Genomic DNA, 15,474 nt, shown 5'->3' with positions numbered 1-15,474 from the left:
TATTATTCTGGCCAGCTTCCTCAGTCTCCTTGAGGGCAGGGGCACTCTTGCCTTTGAGCTCTGCTCCCCCACCCCCAACCCACCCCACGACTAGATGTAACTCAGGCAGTGGGAGGGCCTCTTCCTTAGTTCAGCTAGAAAGTTCTTCCTAGGTCTGCCCCAAGTCCTCTCCTTCCTCCCCAGGCAGGGGGGCGGGGGCAGTTCCCTTTAAGGGAGGTGGGGGAGGGGGGCTGCCAGCCGGTCCTCCTTCCGCCCCTCCTCTGCCCCGCAGCCTGGGGCCCAGGGCCCGGGCCCCGCGCCAGCGCATGCGCCCGCCTGTGGGCGCTGTCCGGGCTGCGAAGGCGGCGAGCGCCGACAGACGGACGGACCGACGGACCCGCGGCCGGTCGGACAGCCTGGGCAGCACAGGGAGCGGGGACGCGGCGGTTGAGCGACATGGCCGGCCACACGCAGCAGCCGAGCGGGCGCGGGAACCCTGGCCCTGCACCCTCGCCCTCTCCCGGCCCGGGCCCCGGCCCCGGCCCCTCGGAGCGGGTGGCGCTCAAGAAGGAGATCGGGCTGGTGAGCGCCTGCACCATCATCATCGGTGAGAGGGGCCGCGGCGGGCGGGTGCCTGGGATGGCCAGACTAAAGGCTCGGGGTGCACTGCTGCCCAAAACAAGGGGCACCCCCGCTCCGGGCGCTCCTACCAGATCTGCGACTGTGGGACACGTGAGGGGATGGCCAGAGCACCTGCGGGTGTCTCACCTCACACAGCGGCAGGAGGGCTTCTTGTTCCCACCTCCCCAGGCCCCCAAAGTTCTGCACCTGAGGGAGGTGAGGGCCCCATCCACCGCTGGAATTCCCCTGCTGCCTTTATTTTGCTGTGCGTTTCAGCAAGGCAGAATGCTCTCGGTTTTCTCATCTATGAAAGGGAGGTGAGGATAATCCTGCCTTGAGTGCCAGGAACCCTGTAAGTGTGGGGACTGTGTGGGGCTAGGCTTGACCCAGGTTAAGGCTCCGGGTTCTGGACTGTGGCTCTAGTCTCCAGGTGCCATGCAACGTGGGTGATTTATTCTTCTAAAGCAGGAGACCCCCAGCCCACCAGGTACCCTGGACTGGTAGAGCCAGCCCCGAGGGGGAAGAGGTTCAGAATATATGATTAACTGCAGAGTTTGGTGGCAGGACCCTGGGGAGAGGGTGGAGCCGTCAGTGACTGGGCAAGCCAGCCACGGGGTGGGCACAGCAAGCCTGCAGAAAAAGCCAACCTGCTTGCTGGGCTGGGATCCCAATAGGCACTCACATCTTCTGGCCTCCTCTTCCCCACTGGAGAATGGGTCCTCCATATGGGGACTTCTGAGTAGCCACAGGACTCAGGGGACAAGGTGCAAGTCATGGATGCTGACTCCTGAGGAACTAGGTAACCCAGATCTGTGTCCACACCGAGGGCCTCAGAGACCCTCCTGGGAGTGGTCGGTTCCATCCCGTGTCCCAGGAGACACAGACTGGGTGGATGGATCCCAGGCATCTGGACTGCTTTATTCTATTGCCGGCCGGGTCTTCCCCTCCCCAGCCAGTGGGATCTCCTTGCGCACCCACCGCCCACCCATCCTCAGACCCCTGGAGATGGAGAAGGTTGGAGGCTCAGGTGGGCGGACAGGGGTCTTCCCCTCCTCCTCTTCTGCCCCCACACAGGGAGCTCCTGCACTGGGGCTGGGATCTGGCTCTGAGCCACCCCCACACTCACACTGGAAGTTGCCCTAGAACACAGCCCCTGTGCTGGTAGCATCCCTGCTTCACCCACTTGCCCCTGGAATGGCGTCTTCCAGGAGTGGCTCCTGCAACCTTCTTGGCATAGGACATCCCTGCTCCATGATCTGCTGGGAGGGAGGGCTGGGTCCAGGGCTTTAGCCAGGATACTGGCTAGAGTCTTGCCCTGGCCCACACCCTCTCCAGGATCTGTGCTCCCAGGAACAGGAGGCCCACACACGATGGAAGGACCATGGAGTCAAGAAGCTGGCCATGTCTGGAGTTAGCTGCCGTGCCAGCAAGGTGCAGGGAGAGACACAATTCTTCCCGGGCTGCCTCGGTTAAGCGGCCATCCTTGAGCTGTATTTCTGCTCTGCTTCCTCCCACATCCTATATCAGCTTCAGGTCAGGTGGAGGCTGCTGGCTCCTCTCTCCTGGAAGGAGAGCCCCGGGTGGTGGCGGTAGGAGAGGAGGAGGCTAACTCCACCATCCCCTGCGCCCTGCGAGACAGACCCACGCGCCCCAGCTCGGCCCTTGCCGCACCCCCATTCTTCAGCCCATCCCTGCTGTTCCAGGTCCACTGCTCCCTCGGCCTCCAGACCTTGAAGTCTGAGCAGGGGTCAGAGGGGGCTTGGCCGAGGGCCGCAGACTTGGGAAGGGAACCCAGAAGACCTGACCCCAGCACGGGACACTCAGGGGTGGTCCGACGACCCTGCTGAGGGAGCTTCGAAGAATTCCAGCGGGCAAGAGATGGACGAGGGGAGGACGGATGTGGACCAGAGGGGAGAGGACATGAGGGAGGAAGCCTCTGTGGGCTGAGTGCGGGTCTGCCCAGCCCCTCCCACCTTATGCCCTGGAGGCCCCGCCCCCCCTTCCTTTGTTACCAGCTCCTACCTTTGCTCTCTCCAAAACTTCAAATAGCCCCTCCCAGAAGGTCCTATAATTCTCTCTCCTTGTACCCTCTGCCCTGGCGTAGGCCGAGGAGTGGGGCTTTCTGGAATGGGATGATTTGGAAGGGCTTTGGGCTGGAGGAAGACTCCACCTGAAGTGTGTTTGGGGCAGCACCTGCTGGCCCTAGCCAGCACACCTGCAGGGAGATGGGCCGGCCTTGCGGGGAGGGCAGCCAGCTGGGCGGGGCTCCATAAGACACTGCTGCATCTAATACCTCTTCTGAAAAACGCCTCTTATTACATTATGAAATCGTGTTCTCCCTTTATCCCATTTGATTCTCATGCCCACCTTGCGAGGCGGGACTGTTTATACCCATTCTACAGGCATAGAAACGGAGGTTGGAAGTTAAATGGCACTTCTGCAAGCAGTAGATCTTGGGATTTGGAACCAGATTTGGACCCAATCTTCCAATTCAGTGCCCTTCCCTATACTGTTCTGGTGCTGGCCAAAATTGGGGCCAGATTCAAAGCCCTCAGTGGGGGAAGGTTGGGATTGACCCAGGTCCGCACTTCCCATGGATGGATGAACAAAGGGACAAAGGAATCTCCCCTGACTCCCCACCCCCGCCTAGGGCTGTATGCACAGAATCTCTCATCCTGACTCAGGGCCCCCAGCCAGCGCCCTCTCCCAATCCACACCCAAGGAATGGGTGTGCCCAGGTCCAGCGGAGTGAGAATCACCCTGGATCCGCTGACCAGGCTGCCCCGTCCTCCACTCTCTCCCTTCAGCTCAGGGATCCCACCTATGCTGGTCTTCATGTGTCAGGCTCAGGTATGTTCAGGGACTCAGAGGTCTGCTTCATGAACCCTGTCTCCTTAGGCGACAATCCCTGCTCCTCCAAGGATGGGCAGGCCCCTCTCTGTTGTCTCCAGGGCTAGAGGTGGCTGGGCTGCTCAAAGGATGGCTCTGTCCACAAGCTCAGCCCCTCCTCATAGGGACCCTGAGAAAGACCCTGTCTGTGTCTCCCAGCCCTGATCTACAGACGAGGAAACAGACTGAGGCTGCAGCCAGCCCAGAGGCAGAGGCCCTGGGTGTTGGGGGCCGAGGCCGCTCTGGCTACAAGGTGGGGGCCTGCCAGCACTGGACACACTCATTCATCGATTCAACAATTAGGTACAGAACAGGGCCAGGCACTGTTCTAGGTGCTAGAGACACAGCAGGGAAGAAGACAGACAAACGCCCTGTCGTCTTAGAGCTGATGTTCCAGCGTGGAAGTCAAAGAGTAAATGACGAGCAGCCAAATGTTTAGCCAATGGATGATGATAAGTGCTAAGGTGAAAAAAATAAGGTGGGGGTGGGGAGGATGGTGGGGAGGAAATGAGTCAGGAGTGGGATGGGGCCCAGCTGGTGTGGACTTTGCCGATTGCAGTGAGAAATGTGTCTCTTCAAGGTGGGAGAGGGCTTTGAGCAAAAGAGGGTGGGATTGGACAGGATCAGACAGGATGGCATGAAGCGATGTGGGATATGGTAGATGGGATGGGATAGGATATGGGATGGGATAGGACAGACGGGATGAATAGGATAGGATACGGGATGGAATGGGAGAGAATGAAGTGGGATGGCATGGGGCGGGAAGGGATAGGATATAATAGGGTATAGGATGGGATGGGATGGGATGGGATAGGCTATAGGGTGAGATGGAAGAATGGGCTGGGACGAGATGGACGGGATGGGGTATTTGGGATTGGATATAGGATGGCATGGGGTAGGCTATGGGATGGGATGGGCTAGGATAGGATGGGGCCCACCATAGAGAAGAAGCTGTGGGCACCAATGGTAGAAGCAGGAAGCCTGGTCAAGAGTGTACCTGAGTCCCTCGTGTAAGAGATGATGACGGTTGAGAGCAGGGTGGCCGCGATGAGGTGCTGAGGGGAGGTTCAGTTCTGGGTGTGCTTGGAAGACGCAGCCAAAGGATTTGTAATGAACTGGGTGTGAGGCGTGGGAGAAAGAGAAGAATTGGGGCAACCCCAGGTTTGGGCCTGAGCCTCTGGAAGCCCCGTTTGCTGTTTATCGGTCCAGAAAGAAGGAAAGGAATAGGTCTTGGGGGCAAGGGGCTGAAAGTCGGGGATCTCGTTGCGAACATGTGAAACTTGCAATGCTATTTGCTGAGTAATTAGCTGGATACCGAGGTTTAGTTCAGGGAAGAGGTCCATGCTAGGCATATAAATTTGGGAGTTGCCAACAGAAGCTGGGGGGACTGGTGGAGGCCTCGAAGGAAGAGTGTGTGGAAGGAAAGGGGCAGAGGCCCCAGGACTGCGCCACGGGCACTCAACGTCTGGAAGTCAGGAAAGAGAAGGACCAGCAGAAGCATCCAGAAGGAGCAGCCCACAAGATGGGAGGATGGGCAGGAGGCTGAGTGTGGAGGAAGGGCTTCACCTGCCAAATGCCACTGATGAGGCAGGCAAGATGTGGACTGGGGGTGGGCGGTTCGGTCCAGCGCAGTGGAGCTCATCGATGACCTTGACCCAGCCTGGCGACTGGGCACAGGCGGAATTTGCTTGGCGGGCCGGGCTGGACCGAGCCAGGCAGAGCGAGCTCCACACTTCTGCTCATCCCTCTCTTGAAAGGAAAGTGGGTTAGGCCGGAGGTGCCCGCGGGCCAATTGGCAATTCCAGACGTGTCCTGGAGGCATCCCCACTCACCTCCCTGGAGTTCTGCCAACACCCTCAAAGGGCACTTCTCTCTCCTCGGAGGGATGCCCAACACACGCTCATTAAGGACACATGTGTGTTTGGGGGACAGCGGGGCCCCCAAAGCAGAGCTCTGGCCGTTGACCCCAGCATGTTTGAGGTCCCTTGGGGAGTCCGGTTTCCAAAGGCCAGATTGGGTGGCCTGGGGTTTCTCCAAGCTGGAAGACAATAGTGAGATTAACAAGCACTTCCTGGGCCTCTGATGAGCAAGGCAGGTGGGGAGCACACCCCCTCACTGCCTCCTCTCCCCACTTCACAGATAAGAAGACTCCTAGAGGCCAAGTATCTTGTCTACAGCACCCCGCTCCTGCCCCCACCACGAGGTATCTGGGATTCGAACCCAGATCTAGGGATCCTCAACTAGCATCAGGATCTGTGGCCTCGGGGACCTACCGATGGGAATGTGGAGCTCTTTCCCAGAGGACTCATGGGTCATTCCCTAACAAGAAGGTGCTGGGACTCACTGCCCAGAGCAGAGGAGGGAGGCCTGGCCGATGGCCAGCCCCTGATCAGACCCAAGAGCCCTAGAGCTATTCTGTCTCGGGCCAACAGGCCAATGTGACAGGAAGAATCCCCATTGTGGGCCTGCTAGCTAAAAGAGGCACAGCTAGGCAAGGCGTATGTAGATGACTTAGGCCCTGTGGGTTCTCTGTCCTTTGGGGGGCTCTGGCTTCTCATTGCAGCAGGCCAGGGCACCCATGCAAGGTGGCCAATGAAGAATCCCTTCCTCACCATCCTCTCGGTACCATGGCAGTGGGCCAAGGTGGGAGGTCAGTGAGGGCTTCCTGGAGGTGGCGCAGCTTCTGGGAATCCAGTGAGCTGAGGAGAGTTCTGCCACCATGGGGGACAGGGGCCCGTAAGCAGACTGTGTTTCCTTAGGCCTTCTGCAGATGTGCAGAAAGTGTCTGCCCCGCCCAGCGGGGCCTCCACCAAAGTCAGGGTTGAACCAGCCCTCTGCTGCCCCCTAGCTCAGTGGCCCTACCTTGCAAACGGGGAAACTGAGGCCCAGAAGGGCAGCGCTGGCCTGAGATCACATAGCTAACTCCCCAAAGTGTTTCTAGCGATGAGGGGTTGTGCCAGCAGCGTGGCCTGCCAGGACCTCCCTGCCCACTCCCAAATCAGACTGCACTTTGCCCCCATCCACACCCAGGGCAGCTGGCTCCTTCCACCACCATGACCTCCACCGTCTACCCTGTGACCTCCATAGTCAGCCCCTGCGTCCCAGAAATAGGTCACAGCACACACAGCACACACCGCAACAGCCAGGAGAACAATGGCCCTTTCTTCGTTCCTCTGTGGAGCTGACTAAGCCCCATCAGGCCAAACATCTTAATGTGATAAAAACCACCCAGTGTGGACTGAGGGGAGAGGGATGGGAGGGGACTGGGGGGGGCGCCTCCTGGTGGGGGCTCACCTCCTCACCCACCTGTGCGGGAACACTGGCCCTGCCACCGAGGACCTGCAGGGACCACAGAGCAGCCACGCCAGTGGGTGAATGGGACCGCAGAGGCCTTGGAACCTGCATTTCTCTAGCCCGCTGTCCTCAGACACCTGACTGGATGCTCAGTAGTATCTCGCAGACCATCCCGTGTTCCCTGGTTCCTGCCCCTCCTCCTCTTCTCCCAGAGCAGGTTCCCCCAAGGGCTGGGCTTGTCCACTGCTGTGTCCTGAATCCAACAGGGCTGATTCTGCTGGACTTGAGCATGAGGGCTGAGAAGGGAGGCCTGAGCCCACCACTACTGCGAGGGCTGGGCAGGCCCCCCCGCCATAACCCTTACAGCTCCGTGGTCCCTCCTCCAGGCCTCCTGTAATCATTCAGATGCTGGAGGTCCCCACCCCTGTCCCCAGTGTCCTCCTCCTGCCTTCTGCCACTCACCCAAGCTCATGGCCCCTGTGGCTCCTTGCAGAGCCCCACTCAGCCCACGTGGTCCCCAGAGTGGCCAATGGACCTCAGTGGGGTCTTCTGCTACCTTCCGGCACAAACCTGGGGCGGACGCCAAAAGTTGTCCAGGCCCAGAAGGAGAGGCCCCCGAGGACCTCAGAGACACCAACTGGCACACATGTTCCTTTCAGCCACATGGGCCTGCACTATAGGCCAAGGCCATGTGTCCACACAATCACGATCCCCCGGACCATCCCCCAAGTGCCAGCATTGGAGTCTCTAGCTCCTGGGCACAGGCTAGTGACACATCCCTTTCAGACCCCAACCTGGGAGGACAGGATGCTAGGTGTGACTTTCCCAAGGGCTAAGCCCATGAGGCCCCGCCATGCTGAACTCTATGGAGTGCTGGAGTCCCCATGGGCTGGGTTGCTCAGGTCCCTGGATGCCCCCAGCCTGAATGCACCTAGCTCCTTCCAAGGCCACCCAGCCCCCGCTGGCTTCCAACCTCACTGGCATTTGGCAAATCCCACTCCACCAAGCCCTGAGAACAGAGGCTGTGCTGCTGGATAGAGCGAACTCAAAGACCATTTAGAAAGCGGAGCCAGGCCCAAGCCCCTCAGGGTAGATAAGGGAGGTGCCCCCTCTCCGGCTGGAAGCAGGCTGACGGGCTCAGCTTACCTCTGGGGTCTGGGGGACAGGAATTCTTTGGTCCTTATCTGGATGTATTTAGGGCTCCTGGGATGTGACTAGAAAACCAAGTGGGGCACCGTGGCCGTCCAGACTGGAAATCTGTGTCGGCCGGGGGTGGGGTGGGGGGTAGCACCGTGGACAAGGAATGCATGCAGATTGGCAGCCTTGGCCGTGTCCTTGGCCAGGCCCGCCTGTGGGCGTGGCAGGTGGAGCAGGCAGGCTCTGCCTCGATGGGCGTACATTCTCCCGCCGGACTTGGCAGGTGGGGTCATCCTGTCGAGGGACAGAGCGTCAGCTCCTAGCAGCGTTGCTTTTTTATTCATGGGGCCTGGGCATTCTGGGATCATTTCCTCTTGGGCAGGTCCTCGTGCAAGCCACCAACGATGAGACCTCATTTGTGTGCACAGAAGGTGAGACCAAGGTCCCCCAGAGCATTGCCCTTTTTACCCTAACTGCCAGGGAGCTCACAGCTCAGTGGGCACTCAGTCTTGCTCACCCTGAGAACCTGCTCTGCAGACCATGGCTTGGCCCTCTGAGCATTCAGACTGAGCATCCCCAGATGCTGCGGGTCAATGGAGTACCCCCTTGTCACAGTACCCTTGTCACAGTCACAGTACAGTACCCTTGTCACAGTCCGCAAGACTCCAAGTCAGCCCAAGGACAGGGCAGGCCTCCGGTGACCCTGGCAGACTCCCTTCACATCTGAGCCTCAGAGGCTGTGACCGCCCCCCTCCTCCTCTTTGCAGTGCCTCTCTAGGAGAGCGGAGCAGAGACGGCTGCCCCCACTTCACAGATGGGAAATTCAGTCTTTCGGGTTAGGACATCGGTGCCGCTTTGGGCATCGGGCCATCCGTGCACCCATTCAGTTTAATCGACAGATGTGTAGTGAGCACCTACTATGTGCTGGGGGTTGGAGGTGAGTGAGAGCAGGTGCAGCAGCAGACGCACCCACAATCACGCAAGGATGCCGATTACGTCTGGGTCCAGCTGTGAATGAGCAGGGGGCTTCCTCTATGGTATCTTGCCGAAGCCTCACAGAAACCTCTCGTACAGGTAGATCTTGAGAGGTGACCTGAGCCCCAGCAGAGGTTTCCCACTGTGGTGCTGGGATTGGAGCATTGACTCCTCTCTGCATCCCCCAGGCTGTCTCAAGGAGAGAGGCGGTCTTATCCAGACCCCGGGCTGGCCGCGTCTCTGTCAGCCTGCCATTGCCTTCCTTCCGTGATGGCTGTTGACTTTCCCCAGCTGTATAAATGCACTCGTTCCTCTCCCTCTCCCACACCCCACCGGCCCTTGCCCAGGACCTGAAATATTTCAGCGGTGCCAGGAAACAAGGTCCCTTCAGCATCTGTCTGCAGTCTGGGTCCTAGGTCAGGGAGGAGTCCAGCAAGCAGGTCCCTGAGCTGCTGAGCACCCCCCCCCCCTTCATGTTTGCCGGCCTGCTGGGAGGAAGCAGTGGGGTAGGGGGACAGAGGAACAAGAACAGGACTCATGTCCTGAACTGGGTGGACAAGGTGCCTCTTCCCACGCCAGAGCCTGGGGAAGGGGAGATAATGAGCCCAGAGTGGGATTTGCAGGGTTGGAGGCCCCTAGTGGCATCCACAGGCCTGTAGACCCACCTTCCCTCTCCTCCTCCTCCTCCAGGGAGCAGCCTGGGTTTTCTTTCTCACTGTAGCATCTGGGAGCCTGAGAAGGCTGGGCTGTCTAAGGGGATCCCAGACCTGATGCCTCCCCATCTCTCCCCACCCCAGGAAACATCATTGGCTCGGGCATCTTCATCTCCCCCAAGGGGGTCCTGGAGCACTCGGGCTCCGTGGGTCTGGCCCTCTTCGTCTGGGTCCTAGGTGGAGGCGTCACTGCCCTGGGCTCCCTCTGCTACGCGGAGCTGGGAGTCGCCATCCCCAAGTCTGGTGGGGACTATGCCTATGTCACTGAGATCTTCGGGGGCCTGGCTGGGTGAGTGTGGGGCACCAGTGGGGTCGGTGGGGGAGGGGATGACAATCTGGAATGGAGGGTCACTTGGGCTCTGGACTTCAGTTTCTTCTTTTTCTCACATCTCAGGGAGGTCATGGGATGGATAGAGGAAAAGAGGGTGGGGGTGTTGTGCAGCCTTCCAACGCCAGAATGGGCTGGACACTCCGGCTGGCCCCTTGACCTCTCTGTGCTACTTTCTAAATGTTTCTTGAAGCCTACTCCCCACCTGGGTGACGCTTGCAACAAAGGAAGGGCAGCCTTGATTTCAGTCAACCCACATGTGTGTGGGGGGTGCATATAATTCCTACCATCGCCCTGCAAGAGGGCCCCTTTAAATAGCCCCCACCCCCCGCATTCTTTTATTCACAGATCTACATTAGCTGAGCACCTACTGTGTGCTGGGGACTAGAGATAAAAGGATCTATCCCTGTTCTCAAATTGTTCACAGGGCAGAAGGAGAAAGCCCCTCTGTACTTGGGGAAGACCTAGAGAATCCTTGCTTTGTGGTGTGCGTGAGGGGCAGTGGCCCAGCGGCCAAAAGAATGGGGTACCATCACCTAGTGAAGGCTTCTGGGAAAAACAACATTCGCACCAGGGCTTAGAGGGCAAGCCTGATGCCTCTGGTATGGCCAGGGGCAGATCAGATCCACGGCAAGTGCCAGAGTTTGGAGGCCCTGGGGCTGCCTAAGGGCACGATGGGGGATTAGAGCTATGGCAATTAACCCCCTGAGCCATGCCAAGGGCCTGAATAAAGGTGTAGGAAGATTCCAGAATCATCCAGAAGACAGGGTGGCCTGAGGGAGAGGTGGGGGCAAAGGAGGTGACAGCCACTTTCCCACTGGATGGACTCCATGGGAGGGAAAGTTTTGGGGTCGGGTTCCCATGCTGGTGGGGTATGTGGCATATCTGGGGAGATGGTCTAGTCTGGTCTGGGCAGGAGGGTGTCTGGAGCTCAGAGGAAAAGTCTAGGCTAGAGTATCCAAAATTTGGTTCTGGGGAATGTGGTGCGGGGCCTTAAAGGGGTAGCGGTAGATGGGGTTTCAGGGTGTGTCCATGGGTGCTCTGCTCTGGGGAGAGGGTCCTCAAAGGGGACTGGGACCTGAGAAAGCAGAAAAATTGGGCTGTGTGGTTAAGAGAATACTTGAGAAGTGAGAGCGGGGGAGGGCCCAAGGCCCAACCCCAGGGGGGCCTGTCTTCTAAGGCTGGCAGAAGGGAGCAAGGGGAGGCCACCGAGTAAAGGAGAGGACCAAGAGGAATCTACCAAGCCCGGTGGTCCAGGGATCACTGTGTCCCTGGATGCGGCAGTCCCCATCCTCAAGGTCTAGGAGCATCCCCACAGACAGGCCCTCCCGAGGGTGCAGGCAGAGCCCCTGGGAAGAGGTTGGACCTCACAACATTGAGTACCCACTGTGGGTACTCCACAGTGGTGATATTTGGGCAAAAGGGACATAAATCGCTCCCTAACCCCTTCCAGGGCTCCTCGCGAGGTCTGATCCCCCAGGGGCCATGGCTCAGAGCCAGCTACCTGCAGCCGTGGGCTCTGCTGAGAGACCCCGCTGGAACCATAACCCAAGGTCCCGGGACAGCCCGCCCCAGCTCGGGAAACAGCCCATGGCCAGAGCTCGTCGGCTATTAGAAAGGTGGCTGTTTCCCCAGTCCTTTTCGACACCTGCCCAAGGTCAGCCTGGAGCTCTTTAACCGTACTGAATGCCATCTCTGTTGCAAAAGTCCATTCTTAGAACAGAATCGGCCCTGCCCTCCTGGCGCATCGTGCGCCCTCGCCACCCCGGGTGCCGCGGCCTGAGGAGCAGCCCCCACCTGGGCTGGCTTGGTTGGGAGGGTGCTGCTGCCTCTGCCAGTGGGGCCCTCCCTCGTTCCAGCTTCCTGCTGCTCTGGAGTGCAGTCCTCATCATGTACCCAACCAGCCTGGCTGTCATCTCCATGACCTTCTCCAACTACGTGCTGCAGCCCGTGTTCCCCAACTGCATCCCCCCAGCCGCCGCGTCCCGCGCACTCTCCATGGCCTGCCTGAGTGAGTGCCCACTCTGGACCCGCGCCCTGCTCGCTGGTGTGGGAGGGCTGTGCATGTGCGGGAGGGTGCGTCCCTCCACCTCCCGGCCCCCTGGGAGCTCAGCCTCAGGGGGTGGGCTGCTGGGGGGGAGGGGGCTGCCGCTCTCCTGCAGCCATGGCCCACCCGCCCTCTCTCCCTTCCTCCCCAGTGCTCCTGACCTGGGTGAACAGCTCCAGCGTGCGCTGGGCCACACGCATCCAGGACATCTTCACCGGCGGGAAGCTGTTGGCCCTGTCCCTCATCATTGGCGTGGGCTTTGTCCAGATCTTCCAAGGTAGGGCAGGGGTGGGGCCGTGGACAGGGCTGCGGCGACAACACTGATTCCTGACCTCTGGACCCCCAGGACACTTCGAGGAGCTGAGGCCCAGCAATGCCTTTGACTTCTGGATGACGCCTTCTGTGGGTCACCTGGCCCTGGCCTTCCTCCAGGGCTCCTTTGCCTTCAGCGGCTGGAACTTCCTCAACTATGTCACTGAGGAGCTGGTCGACCCTCGAAAGTGAGTGGGATGCCCGGCCGAGCCCTGGGAAGGGGAGGCGTGCAGCGGTGGGAGAGGCAGCCTCCCTGCACAGGCCCGCTGCCTCCCGGGGCCCCGTCTGGTCATCCGCCTGACCATGCTGCTGCTGGGACACCAGCGCTCCCTGCGAGGCTGTGGGCGGGCCATGGCCCCTTGCCGTCAATGCATCCAGCCATCTGCATTTGGCCAAAATTTATACGTGTGCGCACGACATGCCCTATGGATGAAGCCAATGGCTCCCTCTGATGCTTAGCCAGGGATCCCAACAGTGAACCGCTGGGAGCTGGGGCTGGGGCTGATAGGGCATTCCAGGGGGCGCCCAGGTCTATGCACTGGACTCTAGGGGCACTTTGCAAGGATTTTTAAGGATTTTCAAGGCTGATTTTGGCTGTGTGCACTTTTCTCTTTGTGTACTGACAGTAGAGGTGCCCCTCGGGGTTTGATGTGGCCCTTCCCCCATCGGTCCCTCCTCCCACCTGCCTGTGCCCAGGCTTGAGCTGGGGGGCAGCAGGGGGACAGTAGTGCTGCCCTTTCCCTGTCCCAAGGCCCCCAACAGACCCAGACCCTGGAGATAGAGACTCCAACTGCTCCCTTGCTGGGTCCTCTGGGCCCCGCCTCCCAGCCCCGCCACCCATCAGGACTGACGCTGACATACTGCACTGCTGCCCCCAGGAACCTACCTCGTGCCATTGTCATCTCCATCCCGCTGGTGACCTTTGTGTACACCTTCACCAACATTGCCTACTTCACTGCCATGTCCCCCCAGGAGCTGCTGGTCTCTAACGCAGTGGCCGTGGTGAGTGGGGTCCCACTTGTGCCTGGCTCCCGCCCACCCCGCCCTGCCTCACGCAGCCCCTCTTCTTCTGTGCCTACTCAGACCTTCGGGGAGAAGCTGCTGGGCTACTTTTCTTGGGTCATGCCCGTCTCCGTGGCACTTTCCACTTTTGGAGGGATCAATGGCTACCTGTTCACCTCCTCCAGGTGACTGGATTGGGGAGGGGCTCGGTCAAGGTGAGGCAAGGCAGGTGCATGCAATCCGTGCCAGGGGCCAGAGGGAGTCAAATCCTGCCTGGTGGGTCTCACGTGAAGCTGGGACAATGAACTCCCCAGTTACAGGAGTCGGACCCCAACTCTGACGTCAGAAAGCAAAAGGGAGGTGGGGCAAGACAGGGAAGAACTGCCCAGTAGGGCTGCCGGGGCCCAGAGCAGGGGTCAGAGGCGACAGCTCTAGAAGGATGTCACGTCTGGAGCAGAGGTCCAGGATCTGGTTGGTAGGAGGCCCGTGGCCAGACTCACGGCCACCACCCATCTTTGTCCCAGACTGTGCTTCTCGGGGGCCCGAGAGGGGCACCTGCCCAGCCTGCTGGCCATGATCCATGTCCGACACTGCACCCCCATCCCTGCCCTCCTCGTCTGTGTAAGTTGTGGGGTCACAGCTGGCCGGGAGGGGAGCCGGGGCCACCCAGCAACGTGGGGAATGGCGGGGATTTGTCTCGGCCCTAGGGGGCAGCCCACAGAGGCATCGGGGAGGGCCGGGGCTGATGGAGGCAGGTGGGAGGCCACGCTCAGCCCGGTCCTCTCCCAGTGCGGGGCCACAGCGGTCATCATGCTTGTGGGAGACACATACACGCTCATCAACTACGTGTCCTTCATCAACTACCTCTGCTACGGCGTCACCATCCTGGGCCTTCTCGTGCTGCGCTGGAGGCGGCCGGCGTTGCACAGGCCCATCAAGGTGAGGCCCGGGAGCGGGACCGGGCTGGCACATGTGGTCCAAGCCCCACGGTCATTTGTGCTTGGGGAGAGGGGGAGGGGAGCAGGTGAGGACAACGACTAGGATTCGAGTTTTAGCCACGTGCCGGGCCCTGCTCAGGCTGTGTGTGCACTGATGTATTCAGCACCCCCCAACCGCCCCACGAGGGGGTGCTGGGACCACTTGCAGCTTACAGACAGGAAAGTCAGGCTCAGGCGCTTGCTCCCAGTCACACGGAATCCCAGGAGCACGTACAGGACAGGAGACAGGAGAGCATAACCCAAGCTGAGTGCACATACTCTGTGTGCATATAAATCCTGGAGCCAGGCAAGGGCTCAGTGCCTAAAAAAGGTGACACACCGAAAAAGACAGAGACGTCCAGCCCGATGCAAACAGCCAGGGACACATCGTTGCTGTGTGCAGCTCAGGGCCACGGAAACTTCAACAAATCCTCGACCGTTTGGCACCCTGGCCATCCCCTGAGTTGGCTTCTAGCTTGTTGGGCTAGAGGGGGAGACCTCACGCCCCAGCTCCCAGGAGCAGGTGGGAAGCACATGGGACACCCCGGGGTGGGGGTGCCATGGGCAGTCCGGCTGGCTCTCCCCCAGGTGAACCTCCTGGTCCCCGTGGCATACTTGGTTTTCTGGGCGTTCCTGCTGGTCTTCAGCTTCATCTCGGAGCCCATGGTGTGTGGGGTCGGCGTGATCATCATCCTCACAGGGGTGCCTGTTTTCTTCCTGGGGGTGTTCTGGAGAAGCAAACCAAAGTGTGTGCACAGACTCACAGGTGAGCCGGGCAGCCTCCCCATGGCGGTGGGACCCAGGGATGCGACCCTCTTAGGGGCTGGCCCTGGAGCAGGGCCCCCCCGACCCCGGCAGCTGCGGTGGCAACAGGATCCAGCCGCCGTCGGAAGTCTCCCCAAGAGGTGACCCCAGGGTCCAGGATCCGCCTGAAGGGAGCAGTTCCCTGAAGACCCCTGCCCCACAGACTCAGACCCAAGGTCTATCTGTTTGTCCGTCTGTCCTCAGAATCCATGACACGCTGGGGCCAGGAGCTGTGTTTCGTGGTCTACCCCCAGGGTGCCCCCGAGGAGGAGGAAAACAGCCCCTGCCAGCCGCCCCCACTGCCCGCCACGGACAAGCCTTTGAAGACACAGTGAGACATTCGTGGAGCCCGAAGCAGCTGTTTCTGTTTACATGTTGTTTATTGAGGAAGTGTTT

General features: G+C 60.0%; 1 protein-coding gene across 1 annotated transcript; it reads left to right on the top strand.

The window, feature by feature from the left end:
• Nucleotides 1-305: 305 nt before the first annotated feature.
• On the top strand, nt 306-15,413 carry SLC7A10 (solute carrier family 7 member 10; the record flags this gene model as incomplete). The annotated part of the gene is made up of 11 exons (XM_080827977.1): nt 306-586; nt 9,693-9,897; nt 11,796-11,947; nt 12,135-12,260; nt 12,330-12,483; nt 13,174-13,297; nt 13,379-13,482; nt 13,822-13,918; nt 14,087-14,236; nt 14,863-15,040; nt 15,283-15,413. Exons 1-11 carry the CDS (start codon nt 436-438, stop codon nt 15,411-15,413), a joined length of 1,572 nt encoding a protein of 523 aa, XP_080684103.1. The 5' UTR covers nt 306-435.
• Between the last annotated feature and the right edge of the window lie 61 nt (nt 15,414-15,474).

This window comes from Martes martes (genome assembly GCF_963455335.1).
Source record: "Martes martes genome assembly, chromosome: 17".
NCBI lineage: Eukaryota > Metazoa > Chordata > Mammalia > Carnivora > Mustelidae > Martes > Martes martes.
This window is presented reverse-complemented; position numbering and strand designations above follow the sequence as displayed.